The following is a 16,271-nucleotide window of genomic DNA, read 5'->3' as shown; positions in this document are numbered from 1 at the left end:
AAACTTCAACAGTTTTGCAAAACAGTCTCTGCTTGTTTTCTTCTTTTCCCTCTTTTTAAGTTTTCCATCAAATGCTTGTTTCTGTTGGGAAGCAGCAGCGTTACTTTCCAGTGAACAAAGTGCTTCCCTGACTAAAAGTGTCTCTTGACATTATCTTTCTTGTCCCACCCAATCTGCTAATCACAAAATCTGCAGAACAGTTGTTTCAAATCTGTGGCATATAAGTCCTGCTTGGAATACTGCAGAACCCTTTTGTTGGGTCTACAACCCATTCTTGACAATGCTGCAGATAGAACTGACAAGGTACTTAGAGTGGAAATATGAATGAAAATAATCCAATCATGCTTTATCTTGACTGGGAGACTCTTGATGTTGCCACTACAGTGTGGGTGTGGTAGACACTACAATGTAGCAGGCATCCAAAAACATAAACAAATGGGGTACCATAATTGCCCGATGGGTGATGAGCAGTGCTGTGGTAGCAAAGCCCCGCCTCCCTCTTGCAAGTCAGCCAGCCTACACCCATCTTCCGTGTTTCTGCAAAGGCAGAATCAACCCAGGGATCACGTGTTCCTACTGGTATTGTTAGAGTCGTACTCAAACCTCATGATTAACCAAGATTAGTCTCCTAGCCCATTCAAAAATAGGAAAAGAAAATAATGAGATGTGCCAATATTACCTGCTAGGTGGTGCTGACTTTGCATAATACAAATCGAAACATAGTACCAAAAGCATTTGGCAACAACTACCACCAAAATTGTTGATGAGGTTGGCAACAGCATACGTGAGATAGTTCAGATCTGACCTCTGCCAGTATCTTATGCACACATAGCTCAAAACACTGTGCACTAATACATCCACAAGTCCAGAATTTTTCATAATACCAACCTTAGTCAGCAGGTTTCTTTGTTCTAAGATTTTGAATGTCAAGCCTCAGTCGCATGCTGCCATATGCAGTGTGTATCTCAAACTGCCTACTGTTTGATGTGAGACCAGAGTGTAACTTCCGAGTGCACGATGTGTCATCTTATTCATGCATAGATGCCTCTTTCATTTTGCAAATGGATTCTTTTACACATTCCTTTTCCGAATTGAGTTTGGTCAGATTTTGGGTAATATCAATAATTCAAAGTTGGTTACTTTCTCTATATCTATGTCCAGAAAATAAAGCTGTTTCACACTATCTCTGATAAATTATTTCATATGGATTGCTGTGAAACACCATTTATAGCATAAATTTGAGATTTTGCATTTTGAGGCAGAATGTGCATCTATATTTACACTTACTGCAAGTGCAATTTTTAGGGTCACTAGTCATTGGTCATTCCTGTGTGACTCATAGCTGATGAAAGACTTGAAGCATAAACTGTAGCAATTTGGTACACCAGGTAATGAATTTCAAAATAGCTTATGGCCGTATATTCCTTTATTTCTTGCTCCTAACAAGTACAATAATATTAAGAATAGTTACAAAAAAGTGTGATTGCTGATAAAATTAATTTGTAACATCAGCATGGGAAAACGCTTGCATCATCTCATCAGTCTGTTCTGTTGATATGACGTCTGTCATGCTTTCCTTGGTCATTAGGAGTTAGCCAGCAGTAACCTGCAATCACTTAAATGCCAAATCATTTGTTACATGTGGAAAGCACAATGACACTGTAGAATTTCTTACAGACAACATGCCCTTTGCCACTAGTACCTTGTAATCTGTATATTCAAGTCTTAATTCCTTTGCTTTATTACTGTAAGCAAGAATATACATCTCTAATGGGCTAAGCACTGTAAGTGCTTTAATTATTGTGGTAACTATAGCCTATGGTTGCTTTGTGCTTCGTGTTGTAATTATGTGTTACAGATAAGTATGCAGTTGCTTGAAAATGGCTACACAATCAAAACATCGTAGTACACAAAATAAAAATATAATGGGTATAAAAAGCAACCAGTCCAAGAAACTAATTTATTTCAAGAAGTTTTATCATGACTGTGGATGCTGTTGCAACAAAAATCAGTGGTACAGGACATGAAGTTGCCGATATTGATAAAAAAGCAACATCCACCAAGCACTGTACTCTGTCTTGTGTTGTATTAAAGTAAATGTGATAAATCTGTCTGGTAAATAATAATTTTTGTGTCCAAATCTGGCTGTGAACAGTTTTATGAGTTTAACATTTTTATTTTATAGCATTTTCATTTAAATTTGTGTTCATATTCAATACCTAGTTCCTTCTTTCCACCCATCATCACCCACATACTGCGCCCTTTATCATTTTAAATATAGATGTGCGCATCTGTGAATGTGTATTTAGCATAATCTATCCTAGTTGAGCATGTGTTCAACAGTCTCGTGTCTTACCTGGGAATCATGCATTACAAATAGTTATTATTGCATATGAAAATATTATAGTGTTCTATATTGTATTTTTCTAGTCTGCATGCTCAGTTACTTGGTTCTTTTAACAGTGTGCAGCCAAAAACTAACAGGACCAGAAAGTGAAGTAACGAGTCCTGGATACCCAAATACAAAAGATATATATCACTCTTGTCAGTATGACATTGCAGTACCCAAAGGCCGCCGTGTTTCACTTGACGTGCTTGACATGGATCTTGACAATGGCCTGTGGTACAACAGACCTTCCAGTTTTATATCGGTGAGTCAATACACTCTACATATTTGTGTTCTGAAAAAGTAAAACCTAGTATACTAATGCAAAATAGAAGCTACATAGCTTGTTATATTTTGCATAGATAAGGGTACTATCTATTAAATTACAAGGACACAGAATGCTCGTCCAGTATTCACCTTCAAGTGGTGAAATTGTGAGCACTGTGGATAGACAGATAGAAAAGTACAAAAAATATCCCAGTTATTGTGACTTTTAGTTCTCTTCTCAGGGAGGAAAGACAGATATGTTGCTGCAAAATGAAAAGGCGGAGCATGGTCACACAACCCTTTGGTGAAATGTATTCAACTTTTGTGTGGGTGGGGGATTAAAGGTGAACAGGGGTGTATTAGAGATCAAAGATAGTACATTGGTAAGCAGTTTGCTGTCTTCAGGCCAGAGAAGAAATTAGAGCAGAGTGAGAAGTAAAGATGGCTAGAGGAATGGAGAAATGAAATGAGTGATATTATCAAGAATCAATAGGAAAGTAGATAAGGAGACTGGGGAAAACAAAAAATGAAGGGGGAGGGATAAAGATAGTAAAAATAACTAAAGAGAATAATGGAGTAAATAAATATAAAACACAATATAAAAAGAGAGGTGTATTGCATGTTGATGGAAATTAACTGCAGGAGAGTGATGACATGTGACAACATTTTACAGAGCAAGTACTTGTCTCGGGAGTTAAGTGAAACTAGTATTGAGTAGAAATATCCAGATAGCTTTTGTGGTACTGCAGGTAATCAGGTTCCTCTGATTAGGCTACAGAAAATGTTCAGCATCTGGCAATAGGGTGTCCCCAAGACAGACACAGTTGCAAGGCTTAAGTGGGGTAAAATTACATGTCTTCTGGCCCTGCAGAAGGCTTGTCCATTTTGTTCTTCTAATTGCAGACATACTTATGCCCACTTCAGTGAACAGCCAAAGAGTTGAGTATAACAAACTGCAGTATATAGGTACACAGACCATTTCAACTTAAAGGGTCTCAGATGACTGACTTCTTCTCCTAACCAAGTGACATCCCTTTTTTCTTATACAACATTGTAAACATTTCCCAAGGAAGGCTCCAGCTTGAGGTATTCTGAGGAATGATGTGTGGCGTTTGAGTCTGTTTGCTACACCTGTACTGAAGTCAGAGCATCTGTCACTGCCTTCACAAAACTGAACAAAGCCCAATCAATACCTCAAACAGAAATTTCAAAACAAAAGCAGAAATTTAATCTACTATATGTTACATAAATGAATCACTGCTTATCAAAATCAAGACTTCATTTAATAGTTATTGATTTTAAGTCAGAGTTACAGTATGAAACAGTAAGTCATTCATTTTTAACACCAAGAGTACAGAAATTTGAAGTCAAAAAAGACATTCATGGGAATGAAACTTTCTGGCAGATTAAAACTGTGTGCCCGACCGAGTCTCGAACTCGGGACCTTTGCCTTTCGCGGGCAAGTGCTCTACCAACTGAGCTACCGAAGCACGACTCACGCACGGTACCCACAGCTTTACTTCTGCCAGTATCTCGTTCTGCAAGGTTTGCAGAAGAGCTTCTGTAATGTTTGGAAGGTAGGAGACGAGATACTGGCAGAAGTAAAGCTGTGGGTACCGGGCGTGAGTCGTGCTTCGGTAGCTCAGTTGGTAGAGCACTTGCCCGCGAAAGGCAAAGGTCCAGAGTTCGAGTCTCGGTTGGGCACACAGTTTTAATCTGCCAGGAAGTTTCATATCAGCGCACACTCTGCTGCAGAGTGAAAATCTCATTCTGGATTCATGGGAATCTTCTCCAACTAAAATTCTGAAGTATTTGTACCCCCACAAATTCTTCAGCGTCCATTTGTGCACTCATCCAGTTTAGCAGTGGTCATTTCCACATAAAATACTGCTCAGTGAACACATGTTACTTGGTGAAGAATATGCATGGTTTCACATGTTGCAGTGACTTAGATGTTGCAGTATCCACCAGTGATGAGGCTGATGTTGCATTAGGGATAGTGGTCTGGCATGCCACATGGTTTGACAAGGATAATACAGAGGTTAGGCTGGTAATAGAATGCTCCAACGGATGGCATGAGGATTATATTAGAGAGAGATAAACTTATTTCAGGGTTTGGATTGAGAAAGTTTAGGGCATGGTTGACAAGTTGGATTTTTCTAAGTTTTTTTGGAAATGAGGGCTCTATTTGTCAGAACATGAGGAATATATTGTCTGGGAGGTTTACTTATAGACAAGGTCACAGGATCTGTGGCATAGTTGTGGCAAAGAAGAGCCTAGGTTGATGGCATATGCATTGATGAATTGTGATACATTTGCCACAAATGCCTATAGTCCAATTAAAATTACATGATAGTTGACACTTGTTGAACATGCGTTGGAGCTGGTTTCCTCCAGTCAGAATGGACAACGTCACATCTGAACTGTTGGCCATTGCCAAACAGCCATGACAGTTGGTCAGTTCACTTACACTTCCTTGTCCAGCTTTCTGTCTAGATGTTTCCAGATTTCAAATCATTGGTCCAGCACTTTCATTTCCTATTTCACCACACACACACACACACACACACACACACACACTCACACACACACACACACACACACACACACACACACACACACAAAATGCTAATGAAATACACACAATTCATATACAGCACTAACCAAATGCACAAGACATGATTCAGCATCACATATACAGATATCATAATCACTTCCATTACATAAACTACACACACAATGTTGCATAAAAGCAAATTTTTGAAGGCTGCAACTCATCATTGTGACTAGAACACCCCAGATCTAAATGTAACTACTAAACTAAGTGTTGTGGTATAGCGCAAGGGTTTACCTAAGAACCTGATGAGTGAAAGGTTGTAGGATCAAATATCTTAAAGTGTAGCAAACCTTTTTTTATTTTAATTTTTTTTTATAAATCTAATCAAGAGACTTTGAAAATTGTTTTATTCAATTAATTGTTTTAATTTTTTTTTTTAATTTTTAATTCCTTGCTGCATTATTTTCATCATCATATTGACTCTCTTATTTGCTCTTATATTTCTGCCTGTCATTCTTTTTTTTGTTTCGAATTTGCTTTTGTCTGCAACCAAGTGACACTCAGGACTGCTCATCAGCTGGTAACAGGGTAGCTCATCTAGTCAGTGTGAGGTAACCAGTGATAGCAAGAAATTACAGTTTTTTTAACACTGAAACTGACTTTTTTATGTCTTGAGTTTAATCACAATGACAAAAATGATCATGATTGTAATTCTGCCGCAGATTGTTGACTGCAGTTTTCTCGGATACATTGTACATCACCAAGTTGTGGTTAGTTTAGGACACGGGTTTAACTCTGGGCAACAAAACAGTTCATGTGCCACAGTTTAGTCATAGGTCACTTAAAATCAGCTGTTGACAGAGCATCTCAAATTTCCATTGTGTCACTACCAGCACTGTTTGCATTTTTTATGTGATACACCAAGTTTGTGGGTCATCTACAATTGAGCAGTAGCCGCCAGCCAATGTTGCAACACTATAGCAGCAAGTGACAGATGTCAACTACCAAGTAATTTTAATCAGATTATTGTATGTACAGAAGGAAGCATAAGAAGGGTTGGCTGTCATTCAGGTATTGTTGCTTATGTGAGCCTCAGTGTGGTGGAAGTCAGCATCTAGTAAGGTGGCTTTGGGTTTGAGAAAAGGACCTGATAAATTTGAGTAGGAAATTGAGATAAGTTGTTGCAGAAAGTGAAGTTTATTTTTACCATGAGCCCAGACAACAGAGGTGCCATCAATAATTGTGTACCAACCCATATGGCCTAAGTTCTGGTTGAGATAGGACATAGTCATTGTGATTGCAATATCCTTTATTTGATTTCAATATGATCCCCAGATGTGCAGCAGTTATGGGTGATGATGCATTGGAAAAGTTAGTGAATACAAGGTTTTAAGGAGACTTTGAGAATGCCATTGGATCAAGTGTCATTCACTGGCTGAGAAGCCATGCATATATGAGATGTCTTGTGTGCAGCAACATTGGTTTGATAGTTGGAAAGTACTTTTCCATGAGGGAGAGGTGTGGCAATGCAGTTGGGATTTCCCAGTCAGTGGTTGGTGTCTTCCATTTAAGATAAGAGGTTGAATGCAATGTGTAGAAGATGATGCTCTGTGTTTGGTGAGAAGATTGTGATGCAGGCTTTGAAGCCACGTACAGTAGGGTGACCAGAATGGTTATTGTGTGTTTCGTAAAGTAGATAAAAGAAGAGTGTGCCTGAGTCACAAAGAATAAGGAATTCTATGGAGACAGTTGTTAGCCAGGCATATGGTTGCAAGAATTTTCTGTAGACCAGTCTGGATGGTAGATACAGTACCATTAGGAACTGTCCTCCATGTCAACGTATCCAGAAGCTGATGAAAACAAACAGAGCCTTTGTACACAGGAAGTATAATATTTGAGTGGTACACATTCACAGCTAGCTGGAGACAGCTTCAGTAAGATGTTGGATTGTGGTGATATTTTTGAGGAAAGATTCTGAAGCAATTCTCAAAGTGAGGGACTCTTGAAATGCCTAGAAGAGAAGACTCAGGGAAGAGGAGGAGGAGAATGATTTTGGATTTTGGGTTGGGTTATTTCTTTAGTTATGTTCTCACTTACATTCTTTATTCCTTTCTCATGTTATCCACCCTCTTTCCTGGGTTCCTTGGTTTTCCCTCATCTCCTTTTCTGCTTCCATACTACTTCTTTATTGTACTATTCTATCATCTCTGGACTGAAACTGGTATGCTGTTTAACACTGTACTATCTTCGACCTCTTTGATGCCTGCCCATTTATGTTTGTATCCATTCAGTCTCTGAATAGATGGGACTGTCTCATCTTAGGGTCTAAGTCCCTCCTTCCTAATCCTTCCAACCCATCCTCCCTGAGAAATAAATTAATAATTCCAAAAACCAGAATTTTGTATTTATTTTTTCATTTATTTATTTTTATGGGCCTGACAGCAGTACTTAAAATTTCACCTCCTTAATGGAAGTACTCGCTGGCCATTGTGTCTCTTTGTAGTTTAATAGTTTTTCTAAGATTAATTTTCCTTTTGCTAGATTTAGATGTTACTTATTAAGACTTACACTGATTGGACGTGGTAACAGGATAAAACCACCATGATTTTAATGAAAAAATCCATGACCAGACATTAAAACACTGTGTTTGTCTGGTAAAAAATATACTTACTATATGGCATAGGCTCAGTTTCAGCCAATGCACTGCGGCAAGCATTTTCACACTGAGAAGGTTCCACATGTGATGTGTGTTGTTCTGCAAAATAGCTATCTATGGTTGCCATAATCTCTTCATTGTTCTCAGGAACTCCAACCACAGTTTTCTGTGAGTGTGCAATTAATTGAAAGTGCCATATCAGAGAACAGAATGGTTGATCTGACTATTCATGTATAAAATTCCACAGTTTTCCCATTGTCAGAGCAACATTTTTATCATCTGGAAGAAAGATGATCCTCCTTTTTTCTCCATTACTGCTATTGAGGGCTATATCTCTTTTTCCCCATTCATTCATTTTATTCTGTAGATTTCATCAATATCCTTCAGGGATGGGGAGTGAGTCAAGATATACTCTAACATTGGATAAAGACGACATAGAAATTTAGTCTGGATAGGGTGTCTAACAATAAACTATCCCAGCAGTGCCTAATGCCATCTACATTTCATTGAGTAAGTTAGTAAGAAAGCTGATACAGTAAAAAACGGTTCTACTCCTCAGTTTTATTATATAGTTGCTGTTTATGTATTATTATTTACTTTATTACAGTGGTGTTTCTCAAAGAAAATATTTTTACATTTATAAATATGGAGATACACTTACGGTGCATTATTACTTGTTCTACAGCTTTATAATGAAAACTGGTATTTGCCAAATCTGTAGGGAAAGTTCTGACAGAATGTAAATTATTTAAGAGTAAGTGAAGCCAATCACCGAATAACAGAAGCATTGAGCCAATGACAGGGACACACAAAAGAGAAAGAAAACTTGCTAGCTTTAAGAATAAATCCTTTGACAAGCCAGAGTACAAATACACAAAAAACACACATATATGATTACACACACACACACATGCACACACACCTACATTGTGCTGGCTGGACACACACACCCTAACTCCACTAGAGTGGGTAGAATAACTTCTATCTGCATAGTTCAGAAAAGCTGATTCTGAAAGATCTAGCCCTTCTGCATCTCTATATTGAAATAATAGTACTGAAAATTATAATGTTCTTTGCAAGCATCATTTCATAGACACTGAACTGATGTGACTAAATGTTCTTCAGTTTCTTAAAGAGATAAGCAAACAGGTGATGGTTAGAACTTCAATTTTACTTTAAACATATGTACTGTAAGTAATTATATTAACATAAATTTATATAATAGAGGGAAACATTCCATGTGGGAAAAATATATCTAAAAACAAAGATGATGAGACTTACCAAACAAAAGTGCTGGCAGGTCGATAGACACACAAACAAACACAAACATACACACAAAATTCAAGCTTTCGCAACAAACAGTTGCTTCATCAGGAAAGAGGGAAGGAGAGGGAAAGACGAAAGGATGTGGGTTTTAAGGGAGAGGGTAAGGAGTCATTCCAATCCCGGGAGCGGAAAGACTTACCTTAGGGGGAAAAAAGGACAGGTATACACTCGCACACACACACACACACATATATCCATCCGCACATACACAGACACAAGCAGACATTTGTAAAGGCAAAGAGTTTGGGCAGAGATGTCAGTCGAGGCCGAAGTAAAGAGGCAAAGATGTTGTTGAAAGACAGGTGAGTTATGAGTGGCGGCAACTTGAAATTAGCGGAGGTTGAGGCCTGGCGGATAATGAGAAGAAAGGATATACTGAAGGGCAAGTTCCCATCTCCGGAGTTCTGACAGGTTGGTGTTAGTGGGAAGTATCCAGATAACCCAGACGGTGTAACACTGTGCCAAGATGTGCTGGCCATGCACCAAGGCATGTTTAGCCACAGGGTGATCCTCATTACCAACAAACACGGTCTGCCTGTGTCCATTCATGCGAATGGACAGTTTGTTGCTGGTCATTCCCACACAGAAAGCTTCACAGTGTAGGCAGGTCAGTTGGTAAATCACGTGGGTGCTTTCACACGTGGCTCTGCCTTTGATCGTGTACACCTTCTGGGTTACAGGACTGGAGTAGGTGGTGGTGGGAGGGTGCATGGGACAGGTTTTACACCGGCGGCGGTTACAAGGGTAGGAGCCAGAGCGTAGGAAAGGTGGTTTTGGGATTTCATAGGGATGAATTAAGAGGTTACGAAGCTGAGGTGGACGGTGGAAAGACACTCTTGGTGGAGTGGGGAGGGTTTAATGAAGGATGGATCTCATTTCAGGGCAGGATTTGAGGAAGTCGTATCCCTGCTGGAGAGCCACATTCAGAGTCTGATCCAGTCCCGGAAAGTATCCTGTCACAAGTGGGGCACTTTTGGGGTTCTTCTGTGGGAGGTTCTGGCTTTGAAGGGATGAGGAAGCGGCTCTGGTTATTTGCTTCTGTACCAGGTCGGGAGGGTAGTTGCGGGATGCGAAAGCTGTTTTCAGGTTGTTGGTGTAATGGTTTAGGGATTCCGGACTGGAGCAGATTCGTTTGCCACGAAGACCTAGGCTGTAGGGAAGGGACCGTTTGATGTGGAATGGCTGGCAGCTGTCATAATGGAGGTACTGTTGCTTGTTGCTTTTGTCTTTCCCTCTCCTTCCCTCTTTCCTGATGTGGACACGTCCGTCCACATCAAACCCACCAACAAGCAACAGTACCTCCATTATGACAGCTGCCAGCCATTCCACATCAAACGGTCCCTTCCCTACAGCCTAGGTCTTCGTGGCAAACGAATCTGCTCCAGTCCGGAATCCCTAAACCATTACACCAACAACCTGAAAACAGCTTTCGCATCCAGCAACTACCCTCCCGACCTGGTACAGAAGCAAATAACCAGAACCACTTCCTCATCCCTTCAAACCCAGAACCTCCCACAGAAGAACTCCAAAAGTGCCCCACTTGTGACAGGATACTTTCCGGGACTGGATCAGACTCTGAATGTGGCTCTCCAGCAGGGATACAACTTCTTCAAATCCTGCCCTGAAATGAGATCCATACTTCATGAAATCCTCCCCACTCCACCAAGAGTGTCTTTCCGCTGTCCACCTAACCTTCGTAACCTCTTAGTTCATCCATATGAAATCCCAAAACCACCTTCCCTACCCTCTGGCTCCTACCCTTGTAACCGCCCCCCGGTGTAAAACCTGTCCCATGCACCCTCCCACCACCACCTCCTCCAGTCCTTTAACCCGGAAGGTGCACACGATCAAAGGCAGAGCCACGTGTGAAAGCACCCACGTGATTTACCAACTGACCTACCTACACTGTGAAGCTTTCTATGTGGGAATGACCAGCAACAAACTGTCCATTCGTATGAATGGACACAGGCGGACAGTGTTTGTTGGTAATGAGGATCACCCTGTGGCTAAACGTGTCTTGGTGCACGGCCAGCACATCTTGGCACAGTGTTACACCGTCCGGGTTATCTGGATACTTCCCACTAACACCAACCTGTCAGAACTCCGGAGATGGGAACTTGCCCTTCAGTATATCCTTTCTTCTCGTTATCCGCCAGGCCTGAACCTCTGCTAATTTCAAGTTGCCGCCACTCATAACTCACCTGTCTTTCAACAACATCTTTACCTCTTTACTTCCGCCTCGACTGACATCTCTGCCCAAACTCTTTGCCTTTACAAATGTCTGCTTGTGTCTGTGTATGTGCAGATGGATATGTGTGTGTGTGCGAGTGTATACCTGTCCTTTTTCCCCCTAAGGTAAGTCTTTCCGCTCCCGTGATTGGAATGACTCCTTACACTCTCCCTTAAAACCCACATCCTTTCGTCTTTCCCTCTCCTTCCCTCTTTCCTGATGAAGCAACTGTTTGTTGCGAAAGCTTGAATTTTGTGTGTATGTTTGTGTTTATTTGTGTGTCTATCGACCTGCCAGCACTTTTGTTTGGTAAGTCTCATCATCTTTGTTTTTAGATATATTAACATAAATTTTTTGACAATGTCCATTATACATTTTTCCTGGTCTTGAAACAGTGTCTTTGAATGTGGATTGTTGCTGCATGATGCAGAAATATATTGAGCTCATATTACCCTGTGTTTTATTCTCTATGAAAAATCCCTGGTGTTTACCTTGATCCTTCATCCCTCTTATTTCACTGTTTCATATGATGGAATCCAGACACATATTCACAATAACAACACAACACATACAATTTTCAGTGCACCACAAAACTGACTTCTGTAACTGAATTCCTGCTGACTTCTGGCTAGCCACAAATGTACATTTGTGTATATCACAGTAAATAGTACAGCTGTTGGTCAGTAAAAAATTGGCAAACATTAAGAAAATTTTTATCCTTCCTCACAAGGAAAATAATTACTACATACATGTTACTATAATGTGTGCAAAAATATAGCAGAATTGCCAAAATTCTGTGCAAAGATTGACAAAGTATACTGTACTAGCTGGCCACTGTGGCTGAGTGGTTCTAGGCACTTCAGTCCGGAACCGTGCTGCTGCTACAGTCACAGGTTCAAATCCTGCCTCAGGCATGGATGTATGGGATATCCTTAGGTTAGTTAGGTTTAAGTAGTTCTATGTCTCGGGGACTGATGACCTCAAATGTTAAGTCCCATAGTGCTTAGAGCCATTTGAACCATTTATACTGCACTAGAAAAATATAAAAATCACAATGACTTCCAGTTAAAAAATGCGTTGAGCAATATAATGATTATGTGCATCAATAAACAGTTAGTTATTTAATTACTACTGCAAATGGGTGTATGAAAATTATTTCATCCTAACTAATTATATTTAGCTACAGAAGTAATTAATGTTTGTAAATATAATGTAAGTGGATGGATAAAAAAATCCATTCACAAGTAGTTTCAGGAAAAAGAAAACTATACAGAAGATAGGGAAAGTTTTTGGAGCCAGAGGCAACAAAAGAGTTGAAGCAAAAGGAAGAGTGATGAAGGAAAAGGACTGTCAAGGTTTAGAAAATAGGGAGAGTTACAGAATAGTCAACCAGAATGCTGGGTCAGGGTAATTTACCATACAGGATGAGAAGAAAAGACTTATTGTTGGTGCCTGCACTGTAAGAGATCTGAAAACCTGAGAAGTTAAAGTTGGAAGATAGGGTAATAAGCAAGACAGGGATTACTGAAAAACATTGTGCAAGATTCAACAAGAGCAGAAAGCTGAATGCATTATATGTGGTTGATGGACGATGAGGTGGGAGCAGGAAAGAAAGAACCAGACAGAAAATAAAAGAATGGTAAAATTAAAGGGAGTAAAGATGCTGAGACCGTAGAAATAAACATAAATTTAGGCCAAGTGGGTGACGAGAACCAGGCACATACTGTTATGCCAGTTCCTACCAATGGAGTTCTGAGAAATTGGTGTCAAGAGAGAGAAACCAGATGGCACATGTGATACATCAAGGTCATGACTGTCATGTTGTAGAGCATTCTCTCCAGCAGGATGTTGAGTGTTGCCAGTATACTACCTCTGCCTATACCCTTCATCCTAACTGATAACTTCATGAGGGTAAGACCAGTGTAGAAGGCAGAACAGTGTTTACATAACAGCTGCTACATGACATTCCATATCACAGTTTCCTTTAATATTACATGTTTTGCCAGTTACAGAGATGGTAGAGGTGGTGGTTGGGGGTGTGCAAGTCATAAAGTAGGTATGGTCACAGTGGTAGAAGCCATAGTGTAGCAAATGGGTGCAGGAAGAGCACTGGGTCTGACCAGGATATTTCAAAGATTGTTGGGGGGGGGGGGGGGGGGGGGCAAAATGTCATACAAAATGGAAATAATTTCAAGAATGATTTTAAAAAGTTATAGCCTTTTCAAAGTTGCTTATTAATACCTTCAAGACCAGGATAGAAATGAGAGACAAGATGTGTACTCCTAAATTGTTTTTAGAGGGATTAGCAGTAGCAGCATTGGATGTTATGATCCAGTAGAAATGCTTTTGAATAGGTTGGTGAGACAATTACGTGCATTGAAAGCAGAGGTGAGAAGGGTGATGCACTGCTATGAAGAGTCTGCATCTGAGTAAATATGTAGGCTTTAAATGCAAGGCTCTTTGGGGGAGAATGTTTGACATGGTAAGAGTGGCAACTGCCAAATGTAAGTTCCATTATTTGTTAGTAGGCTTAATGTGAACAGAAGTGTGTGGCAGACCCTCACTGAGGATGAGGTCAACATCAAGGACAGTGGCATGAGATTCAGAATACGACCATGCGATGTTTAATTGGGAGAATCTATTTAGAGATTCAAAGAACATTATAAGGTCAGCCTGACCATGAGTCCATACGGCTAACCAGGGGCTGAAGGCTTACAGATCCCAGGAAGGTCCCCTCTATGTGACCCCAGATACATTGGTATAGAGGAAAGTGCATCAATGATGACAACCAGGGTGTGTAGTGGGAGTGGTATGGTCACACATTTCACATGATCTGGGAAATGTTGGTGTCTTTGATATAGAACGGGAGCCTTTGTACTAAGTTGCAGGTGTTGATTAAAAACAATTCAGTGTCCTTAACCTCTCACATAAAGCCCTTTTGCATCCTGCTAGATCTATGTATTATAAACCTTCAACATATTCCTGACACAAACAGATACTGAATGACACAACTGAATACGACATACCACAATTCACAAAAAAGTTCCCTAACACTGAAATCATTATCCACCACGTCATCATCATAATCATTATCATCATCATCACAATACTCCAATATAACATATGCCTCATGTCCATGCATTTCATTAACACTCTCAGAATATTTAGCCTACTTCAAAGACAAAATCTCTACTTATTTAGTTGAACTGACAGCCTTAGATTTTGCATGATGCATCATGTAACCAAAATGTAATGGATTTCTTTTAGTACTCATGCGAATGACCTCACACTTTTCCTTATTTAGAGTCAATGGGCACTTTCTGCCACAGATATTGTGTCTACCTTATTTTGCTATAGGTTTTGATTCTCTGATGAATTTAAATGACAGCAATATCTGCAAACAATGTAAGAGGGCTACTCATATTATCTCCTAAATCATTTATATAGATTAGGAACAGCAGAGAGCCTGTAACACTTCGTTGGGGAATGCCGGATATCAATTCTGTTTTACTCTATGACTTTCCATTGATTACTATGTACTGTGACCTTTCTGAAAGGAAATCATGAATCAAGTTACATAAGTGAGACAATACTCCATAAGCATGCAATGTAATTAGAAGTCTTTTGTGAGAAATGATTAAAGCCTTCTGAAAATGTAGAAACATTGAGTAAATTAGAGATTCCCTGTCTATAACACTCATTAACTTTGTGAGAATAGAAAGCTAGTTGTGTTTCACAAGCATGATATTTTCTCAGTCTGTTCTGATTATGTGTCAATGGATGATTTTCTTCGAAATAATTCTAAATGCTCAAACAGAATATTTCTTCCAATGTCATACTGCAAATTGAAGTCAGTCATATGGATGTGTAATTCACTGGATTACTCCTATTTCCTTTCTTGAGTACTGCAGTGCAGTGTGCAACTTTTCAGCCCTTAGATGTGGTTCTTTCTTCAAGCAGATGGTTGTAAATGATATCTTAGATGTGGTTCTTTCTTCAAATGAATGGTTGTATATGATAGCTAAGTATGGAGTTATTGTATCAGCATTGTGAATTGTGGTTTATTTACCTCATAACATACATAATCTAAGCCATTTGATTCAGGTACAGGAGACACATCAAAACTGTGGTAAAATTTCACCATAAATGCCAAACAGCTGATGTTAACAGACAGCATAATAATAATAATACAATTTTGTTATATATACATACAATAAAATCAAACACTTAATTACCTCTTGTGCAAATTATCATTTCATGCTCTATGAATTCATCTATTGAATAGTAGCATTTCTCCCACAGAATCTGCTGTAGTCTCATATTTAACATTCCTGGCTTTATATTAAATATGTTTTTGCACATTAACTTGTTTATATTGTCATCCCCATATATGATGGAGTCCGTACATATAATTTCAATTATTGTATGGGTAGCATAAAATTATTTTTATCTGCTCCTTATTTTCCGAGGGTTGTTTGATGCTAAAATGTAAAGTATGTTTCCAAAACAGTTACACTTTTAGTGGGCTCCTGAACAAATTGTTCAAAATAATTTTCAGAGGAAATATCTAGTATGATTTTGGTTGATGGTTTATGCCTGCCTCCATCTTAAGACATGTATCAAGTTTTAGATTGAAGTCACCACTGACCATAATTATATGAGTGGGGTTCCTATTTGAAATGAAACACAAATTTTCTTTGAACTGTTCAGCAAGTGAATCACTGAGCCAGAGGGTCAGTGAAAGGAACCAGTTATAAATTTATTCTTGTTTTCAAGTGTAAGCTCTACCCATACTAACTCACAGGAACTATCTGCTTCAATTTCACTTCAAGAGAAACTGATTCTAACA

At 39.3% G+C, this 16,271-nt stretch overlaps 1 protein-coding gene across 1 annotated transcript in view; it reads left to right on the top strand.

Moving 5' to 3' along the window:
* Positions 1 to 16,271, top strand: part of LOC126204186 (cubilin-like) — a 1,516,445-nt gene that overhangs the window by 1,127,917 nt on the left and 372,257 nt on the right. The window contains exon 48 of the mRNA XM_049938590.1: positions 2,464 to 2,651. Coding sequence (XP_049794547.1) covers positions 2,464 to 2,651 — 188 coding nt within the window. The remainder of the gene's footprint in view (positions 1 to 2,463; positions 2,652 to 16,271) is intronic.

This window comes from Schistocerca nitens, chromosome 9, assembly GCF_023898315.1.
Source record: "Schistocerca nitens isolate TAMUIC-IGC-003100 chromosome 9, iqSchNite1.1, whole genome shotgun sequence".
Classification (NCBI taxonomy): Eukaryota; Metazoa; Arthropoda; class Insecta; order Orthoptera; family Acrididae; genus Schistocerca; species Schistocerca nitens.
The sequence above is the reverse complement of the archived record's forward strand: the minus strand, read 5'-3'. Positions and strand labels throughout refer to the sequence as shown.